The sequence below is a fragment of the Arachis ipaensis genome, chromosome B3, assembly GCF_059453495.1.
Source record: "Arachis ipaensis isolate K30076 ecotype BB chromosome B3, ASM5945349v1, whole genome shotgun sequence".
Taxonomy (NCBI): domain Eukaryota; kingdom Viridiplantae; phylum Streptophyta; class Magnoliopsida; order Fabales; family Fabaceae; genus Arachis; species Arachis ipaensis.
Genome location: NC_142438.1, coordinates 95,397,148 through 95,406,322, shown reverse-complemented (window position 1 = coordinate 95,406,322; position 9,175 = coordinate 95,397,148). Strand labels below are relative to the sequence as shown.

The 9,175-nt window shown below is 30.7% G+C and overlaps 1 protein-coding gene across 1 annotated transcript; it reads right to left on the bottom strand.

Moving 5' to 3' along the window:
- Positions 1-4,035: 4,035 nt before the first annotated feature.
- On the bottom strand, positions 4,036-8,615 carry LOC148571650 (beta-amyrin 28-monooxygenase-like). The gene is made up of 4 exons (XM_088510154.1): positions 7,989-8,615; positions 6,531-6,949; positions 4,876-5,063; positions 4,036-4,528 (listed from the first exon to the last, which is right to left on the bottom strand). The coding sequence occupies exons 1-4, from the start codon at positions 8,519-8,521 to the stop codon at positions 4,229-4,231; spliced, it is 1,440 nt and encodes a 479-aa protein (XP_088366280.1). The 5' UTR covers positions 8,522-8,615; the 3' UTR covers positions 4,036-4,228.
- Between the last annotated feature and the right edge of the window lie 560 nt (positions 8,616-9,175).

The window sequence follows — 9,175 nt, the reverse complement described above, 5'->3', positions numbered from 1 at the left end:
TCTATACTTTTCTTCGGATTAGAAGGCCCAAAACTGGCATCCAACGCCAGCTTCCTGCCCCCTTCCAGGTGTCCAGCGCCCAAAGAGCAGAGACCAATGTACAAACGCCCAAAGAGGACCCCCTAGCTGGCGTTCCACGCGCAAGAAACCTCATAGCACAAGGATCTCATCAAAGCTCATCCCAAATACTCACCAAGTGGGCCCCAGAAGTAGATTTTAGCACTAAATAGACTATTTTACCCTTACTAGTCATTTGTTCAGTATTTAAGAGTTGTTTTACACTATGTCTTCAGACCTCTTTTGGGAGGATACACATTATTTTTGAGTTTTACATTGTATTTTTCTCTCAGTATGAGTTTCTAAACCTCCTAGGTTGAGAGGAAGAGCCATGTTGAGTCCTATGAATTAATAAAAGTACTACTGTTTCTCTTTGATCCGTGTTTGATTAATTCTAAGATGTATATTCATACTTCATCGTGGTAAATAGGATGATCTAACCAATTAGCTCTGTTCATCACATTAAGGCGAATACGCCTGACAAACACCCGCATCTACTTGGGTCAGAATGCGTCTTTCACCGGACAAGGACGACCAACAGCTTGAATATACATCTCTCGGATGGCTAATCATGATTTCGATGGGGACTTCTCGAGACATCAGTTCAGCTGATTTCCGAGGAGATTAGGGTCTCTGTGGTAGAGGCTAAAACCCAAGATTCAGCATTCTCTTATCCGGAAGATCCGACCTTGTCTGTGGCGTTTTGTGTAGGATCATAAAGGAGAATGGATTGTACGCGCTTCACCCTCAAGCAAAGATGGATCCACACTAAACTTGGGGTTCAGATCCGGCGGAGTATTGATAGCTGCTCAAACCAGTGTCAATCACATACAACCTGCCATTGAAGAAATCATTCACAAGCAAGGAGAGCAGTAGTACCAGAGTTAATTCAGAAAGACAAAGCAACTCCGATCTTCAACTCTATTCCTCTCATATACAACATTATTATTAATTATCCAACAACCTTCTGATTCCGCCTGACTAAGACCTGCAAGACAACCATAGCTTGCTTCAAGCCACAATCTCCGTGGGATCGACCCTGACTCGCTCAGGTATTACTTGGACGACCCAGTGCACTTGCTGGTACTATTGTACGGAAGTGTGGGGTTTGCGTACACGCACTACTTGGGAATGCTCCACCAATGTGAATTGATGTTTGATCTTCGTACTTGTCTCTAAGCTCCTGAAAGTTGAGTCTGTAAACTGTGTACCATTATCCGTAGTGATGAAATGCGGGACCCCAAATCGAGTAATGATATCCAGTACAAAAATTTTTGACTTTTTTGGGCCGTGATGGTAGCTAGTGGTTCAGCTTCAATCCATTTGATGAAGTAATCCACCCCCACAATGAAGTACTTGACTTATCTAGGGACTTGGGGAAAAGGCCCAAGTAGGTCCAGCTCCCATTTTGCAAAAAGCCAAGGAGAGGTTACACTGATGAGTTCCTCAAGGGGGAGGGGGGACGTGGAAGTGAGCATGCATCTGAGAAGGTGGGCATTTTTGACAAAGTCGGTCGCATCTTTTTGTAAAGTTGGCCAAAAGAACCCAGCTTGGGTTACTTTTTTGTCTAGTGATCGAGCTCCGAGATGGATTCCACATATGCCATTGTGTATCTCTTCCAAGACTTCTTCAATTCTACAAGTTGGAACACATTTAAGTAAAGGTGTTGATATCCCTCTTCTATAGAGGATATTGTGTACCAAAGTATAATTTTGTGCTTCCCTTCAGACTCTTTTAGTCTCTTTTATCTCCTCAAGGAGGACGTCAAATTTCAGATATTCGATGAGGGGAGTCATCCATCCGAGGTTCATATCAGAGATGGTAATATGTCTGATTTATTGTCAGATTTGCTGATTGATGGTTCTTGGAGAGTTTCTTGAATCAAGCTTTTGTTATTTCCTCCTGGCTTAGTACTTGTCAATTTGAAAAAAGCGTCAGCTCGGCTATTAAGCTCCCGAACTATATGTCGGATCTCAGCCTCAACGAATTGTCTGAGTTGCTCGAATGTCTCTTCTAAGTACCTTTGGACCAGGGTATGAACAAGATATTATAATATAGAATTATGGATGTTAAATTAAAAAAATTTAATAACTTCTATTATATAACTTATATTTTACATATAGACTATTAAAAAATAAAAAATAAAAAATAAAATATAAACAAAAATTAAAAAATAAATTTTTAAAAGTAATTATTAACTCATCATATTAAAATTAATAAATAAACATACATATGAATATTAAATAAAAATATTAAAATCATGATTCATGATCTATTAATGTACAGATAAAATAATTTAAAAAATATAATAAAATACATAGTTTGAATTTTGATAATATTAATTATAAAAATTTATTAATTATAGATATTATATATATAAAATTATAAATGTTATGAGTATAAAATTATAAATGTTATCAATATGAAATTATTAATATTATGTATATAAATTTATGAATATTATGAATAAATTTCTCAATTGAATAAATTGATTTAAGCATTATCTCTAAGAATTGATGCATCAAGCTTTCTCATTGTACTTCCAATTGTACTAAACTCATGATTTTTCTTCTAAATGTTGACGTTTCTGATTGTGCTTCAATTGCAGTAAAGTTGTAATTTTTGTCTCTGAATGTAGATGGCCTTTACGTTACTTTGACGGCCTCCATTAATAATGAGATGAATCAAGAAATTAGTGATTATATGAAACTTTTATCTTATATGGATCGATTATAATTAACGTCACTTAAGTAATATTATTAGGATTAGGGGTGCACAGACTCGGACCGGGCCTAACACTTTAGGGGCTAATTTGGTGTGATTTCATTGGGTTTAGGGCCGGGTAAGGATCTCAAAAATAGACCCGATCATTATTTTGGGTCGGGTCCGGGCCATAGCTCGGGTCACCCGAAGTCGGCCCGGTCATCATACACAATTAATATTTTGTGTTATTAGTGATGGATCATAACTATTCTTATGTGCAATTTAAGTATTGTAAACCTTAATATTTTGTTTTATTAGTCATTATAAGACTATAAGTTAATATTTTATGTTTAGAATGCATAAGACTTTAGACCAGTGCATAATATTGTGTTATTTGTATTGATTTAAATATTTGGTATTATTAGACAATATTAGTATTGATTATGGTTTTGCTTTAGTATTGATTGTGGTTTTGCTTTAATTTTAAAGAAATGTTGGTTCTTGTTATATTTTTCTAAGTGAATTTTACCATGTTAAATAATGGTTGGAGTCTTAGAAATTTGGATATTTTTACATGCTAGTTTACAAGAAGGTATCAACGTAATGTAATGTTAACGGCCCGGTTTTCACCCGGTATAATTGTGGCCTGAAAGTGTATTGATTTCATCGGGTCTAGGGTCGGGTTCGGGTCTAATAAATGGACCCGGTGTATATTTCGGATCGGGTCTGGGTCACATCAAACCCGGTTTCACCCGACCCATGTGCACCCCTAATTAGGATAATGCTAGGTAGACAAAAAAAAAAATAGCCATAACTTGCCTTATTTAGCATTAATTAATTATCGCAACAATTAATAAATGTTAAATAAAGTAAGTTATGGCTGTTTTTAACTGATTTTCTTTGGTTACCAAACATTTTCGTATTATTATTACAGTTTTTTATTATTATTAGTCTTTATTGTAATCCTAAATATAAATATCAAATTATAAAATAAGATATTAATATATGATTCAATTGATGCTTAATATTTAAGGATATGTTATTATAATTAATTTGATTAATTTATGGAGATCATTAAAAAGTGTGATAAGTAAAGTGATAAGAGAATAAAATAAAAAATTAAAATATAAATAAATTATATAAATGAAGTCAATTTAAAAAATTTTGGTTAATTATGATTCAAATATTTTAGTTGTCAAACTTTTTCTGTTTGTTTTTAATATTTTAGAATTCAACTTTCGAAACTTAAATGTACGTATAAGAGTCACGCATAGCTTGACCATACAATCTTTCTGCAAGTCGCATTATTCTTTTGAATTTAGTCTTTAAGTTTTGAAGTTCAACAAAGCAAGATATATATAGGATACAGATTCAAATAAGAAAACAGTGTAACAATATATACGTATTAGGTTGTACACTTAGTATACGAATAACCACCAGCTAGTACCAAGATCCATGACCTTGTTTTTCAGGCTTTGTGAGGATAAAGGCGGACTGGAAGGCCCTTTGCAGGTGTGGGCATTGGATCAACTATAATTTTTTCATCTTGAATCAATTTTTGCAACTTGAAGCGTTTGACTAGGTTGTGCATGAAAACCAGTATTTCCAATCTTGCATACTCTTTACCAGGGCACATTCTAGGTCCTCCACCAAATGGCACATAAGTGTAAGGAGCTGGTCCTTTGCCTTCGAATCTACTTGGATCGAATTTCTGCGGCTCTGGAAAATATTCTGGATTCTTATGACTCGAATTCGCACTCCAGTATAACTTCATACGTAGTATATGAATAACAAAAGAAAATGATAAAAAAAAAGTTAAATGAAGAAAATATAAAATAGTGATCAATTATTAAACCAACCATACTTTATTCAAAAATACTAGCCACACAAAAAAAAATCAATTATTATATATTTATATATAAATACATATATTTTATTTTCAGCGTATATTTTATATAAATAACTGATTTGATAACTGACTTTTAGCATTTTTTTTGTGAAAAAAAAAAAACTCAATAGTACAAGAATAAAACTGATTAAATAATAGAAAAATAGTTAATTTTTAGTGTTTATATAGTATAATTATAATTTATTTATTTTAATTTGTATATATACCTTCCATCCTTTCGGAATTGAGAAGCCATTGAAGATGAAGTCAGTGATGGCTTCCCTGAAACCTCCCTGGAGTGGAGGAGCAAGTCTCATTACTTCACAAGCTACATTCCAAGAGTATCGCATCTTTTGGACGTCATCCCAAGTTAACAACTCTCCTTCAGATTTTGATTTTGCTATTTCCATTTGCTCTACATGAGGAACACCAACTTATTTATTTTCAGTTCAAATGAAAAGGTTAAGTATGTCGTAGCCTCATGTTTAGGCTTTTGTTGTTTTATTCCTTATATTTATCTTTACCCTTTTTCTTGATAATTACTTTGTATTAATTTAGGTGGAAACTCAAATACAGTCAACTTCACGTAAAGTTGATAACTGAGAGTCGTTAAATAAAAATTTAGTCAAATCAGTCAAGTTATTTAACCGTTCTTAGCTCACCATTAATTTATCATAAAGCTAAATATTAAAAATACTTTTTATTTAGACAATCACACTTTTAAAATTGTGAGATATTATTTATTAAGGTATCTAATTTTCTTTTGCAATTTTTTCGTCGGACTAGTTTATTCACTAGTAGTATTATTTTAGAGCAATATTTAAATTGATCTTTAAAAGAAATTTAGCTAAATACTTTAATCCTATAAATAAATTTTAACCATTAAATTAGTCTTTTAAATATTTATTTTATTAAAAAATAATTTTTATATTGAATTATTCATCTATACAAAGAAACTGATGAAAATTTTAAATTTTTTTTATAAATTAGTATGTTCAAATAATAAAAATTTATTTATTAAAAATTAAATTATCAGAATAATTTTTTAGTGACTAATTTGAGATATTATTATTTTTATTTTATAATTTGGGGGGAGCAGGAACATCATCATGTTTAAGCTTTTGGAAGTATTCTAAATACAATTTTAGGTTTTTATAGAAAAAAAATTAACAAAAATTCCTACGAAACATTTCTTATTTTAGTACTTTCATAATTATTTAATAATTTAATGAGGTTTGCTAATAAATGTTGGACGGTAGAAGGACATTAACCTAAAAGTCAGATTATAATAGAAATAGAAGTAGCTTGTGGTAGTAATCAAGCTGGCAAGTAAATTAAATTAAGCGGTTAATTGCAAAAACTCATTCAATTAGTAAACTTCCTTTGACTTATAAAAATTTGAATAACATGTTAACACGACACTATCCAGGGCTTCAAACTCCCATAAAGATTGTGTTGTCAACCATGAAATAATTTTATTTTGGAAGCTAGTAATTGGTGATTCAAACGCCAACCAAATCATTTAGTTTGCGTGTGACATTAATTTACGTTTTCAGGAATAAGAATAGAAAGATATTGACTTCATGCATGACTTGTATAAATTGATTTTCATGGTTGCCTACGAACACCACAAGCACAAGTTATATATATATGACAGAAGAGGAAAAACATTAAAGAATATATAAACAGAAACAAGTAGCTTATTCATTTTCTTGAGCATCTCTTTTCTTTTGTTCATGTTTATTTTATGATGAAAATCACATTCTATTCTATAATAATAAAAGCAATGAATCTTAATATAAAAGATAAAATTGCAGTAGCAAAAAGTATATTATTACTTGGTGAGTCATTCTAAGAAAGCATATGAAATGAATAGACTGACCTTTGTATACTTGATCATAAACATGAGGAAGCTCAGCAAGGTATTTGACTATGAAAGTGCATGCAGCACTAGCAGTGTCATGTCCTCCAATCAAAAGGCCAAGGATCTTATCAGCAATATCCATTTCATTCATGTAATGTCCATCCTCATCGGGTGTCAACAACATGTGAGACAGTATGTCTTGTGCTGGGGACGCTTTCCCTTCACCCAACTCCACCTTTCTCTGCTTTATGATCCTCAAAAGTTCATTCCTTATGAACTTTGATGCTTTGATTCCTTTGTTGAATGCCGTTCCAGGCAAGTCAATTGGCAGTGTTAAGATTCCGGACGCCAAACGATGAAAAGGGCCTTCTATTTTTTCTACGTCTTTTCCATCCTCCACACTCATGAACAAACGACAAGCTAACAAGAACGTGTACCTGTATATATCTTCAATATATGTCACAAAACCACTCCTAAAAAGTCTAACCTAATAGAACGAGGGCATAAATACCTGAGAGGTACAAACATAAAATCTCTTTTAAATTTGTCTAAATTTTTTTTTAAATTTGTTTTTGACCTTATGTTAATTTTTGTGTATAATAAAAATGAAAAATTAAATTTTAAATTATAAAAATTTTTTTGATATCAAATCGTAAAATTATTTTTTAAAAAATTTAAATTAATAATAAAAATATATAAATAATTACAGTTAATCATCTATAGATATATAATTATTCATATATCTTTATTTATCTGTTTAAGTTTTTGAAGATTAATTCTTTAATATTTATCACTTGATGTCAAATTTTTGGTTAAACTTATATTTTATAAAAAAAATTAATATTCTTAAAATATATATTAATTATATATTTTTCTTTTGATAATTAGACACCAAATTTTTTTTACAACATAGCAAAAACACTGCTTCTACAGTGTATAATTTTTTGAAAGAAACTTTGATGCGAGAGGAATCAACGTGGCACACAAATATTCTTACGATGGGTGTTAGGAGATTAGTAAGTTTTGTAATTTATAATCATTAATTAGTTATTATTAATATTTTTAATGGTATAAGATTGTATCTAATGGTATAAAATTGTTTACTTTACTTTTATTGATTAAGTACTAGTTAAATTTTAATAAAATTGATGGGCCATAAATTTTTTCTATTTATATTTGGAAGAGAGGTTAAATCTAAGAAATAGAGATTAAATTAAATTTTTATATTATATTTAATATAAAGTGTATAAAATTGAGTTATATTTTAATATATATTATATTTGTTTTAAGATAAATATAAAAATAAAATATGAATATTTATTAAAATATTTTTAATTATTAAAAAAATGTCAAAATTTCAGTTTTTTATATTCTCGTTTTCTAGATTTATTAAATAGAGGGTGGAACACAATACTAAATTTCAGTATTTGATAGCTTAAAACAAACACTATCCAATGAAGAATAATAAGTCATCACCTCTTGGCCAAAGGAAAAACGGTGATATGCGTCTTGTTTTCCCAATGGGAAGCAAAATGCCTTTGAGCTATGGAATCCATGATGCCGACATAGCGTTGCAGAGCTTCAGGTTTGAGGAACTGTGGTAGCAACTTCCTCATCCTCTTGGACTCCAGTTTGGAATCGATCGTTGTTGGGAAAATCTTTTTAACGTTCTCCGGCCACCACGCGTTAACCAGCTTGTTCTCGTTGGAGAACAAGAACTTGTTGCATGTGGGTCCGCACAACACAACAGTGGGTTCGTTAAAGATGGAGGTCTTGAAGATTTCAGAGGAAAACCTGATGATGCGATCAAAGATGAACTTCTCAGGATGTCCCTTCCATCCGGTGGACATGAACTCGATGCTCTCCCCGAGCATTGGGTAACCCATCCTTCCCGGTGGCAAGTTTGGGGCCGTAAACGGAGACCAGTGACGGTAGAAGAGGAAGAAGAGAGAAAGAGATACGAATGAAACAAAGAGAAGTAGAAGGGAGAGGTAGAAACTGTGTTCCATGCTTTTCTTGCTTGTGTGTGTGTGTGTATGTATTATGTGTTTCTTTTATCTTTATTTATAGACGGTGTGATTATTACACACGACTTTTACTCACAAACTTTTTAAATAAAATATAGATTTCTTTTATAAATTTTTCTCAACTATCATTCTTGAAAAGTTATAAAAATATATTTGAAAAATATTAAAAGATTATTAAAATTTATTGTATTTAATCATTAATTAATTAGTTATTAATGTTTAAAAGTGTAGATTAAAATATATTATATTATTAAATTAAAAGAATTAAATTAATAAATAAAATAATAACTAAAAATAATAAATTCTAATAATTTTTTAATATTTTTTAAATTAAATTCGGTAATAATTAAGACCCAACCCGGATTACAAGTATATGTCTTCTAGGTTCAGGTTGGTTATTTTAATTTGATGTCATTTTTAACTCGAATTGAAACCATGAAACCATATATGAAACCTAATCCAAAGTAATATATTTCTTTCAAAAACATAAATTTTGGTAAAATTAATGAAAAAAAAAATTTACATTTCTATTGATTCTTTAAAGTTACTTTAATGTCATCGTTATAAAAAAAATTATTTATTTATATATATAATATTAAATTTTATTTATAAATGAAAGTTTTTAATATGTAACGA

Excerpts from the sequence above, each read along its gene's own strand:
- LOC148571650 (XM_088510154.1), bottom strand. The coding sequence starts at position 8,521 with ATGGAACACAGTTTCTACCTCTCCCTTCTACTTCTCTTTGTTTCATTC. Across the intron at positions 6,950-7,988 it reads GTTTTTCCTTTGGCCAAGAG|GTACACGTTCTTGTTAGCTT; the intron begins GTGATGACTTAT and ends AGATATATACAG. Across the intron at positions 5,064-6,530 it reads TTATGATCAAGTATACAAAG|AGCAAATGGAAATAGCAAAA; the intron begins GTCAGTCTATTC and ends TTCCTCATGTAG.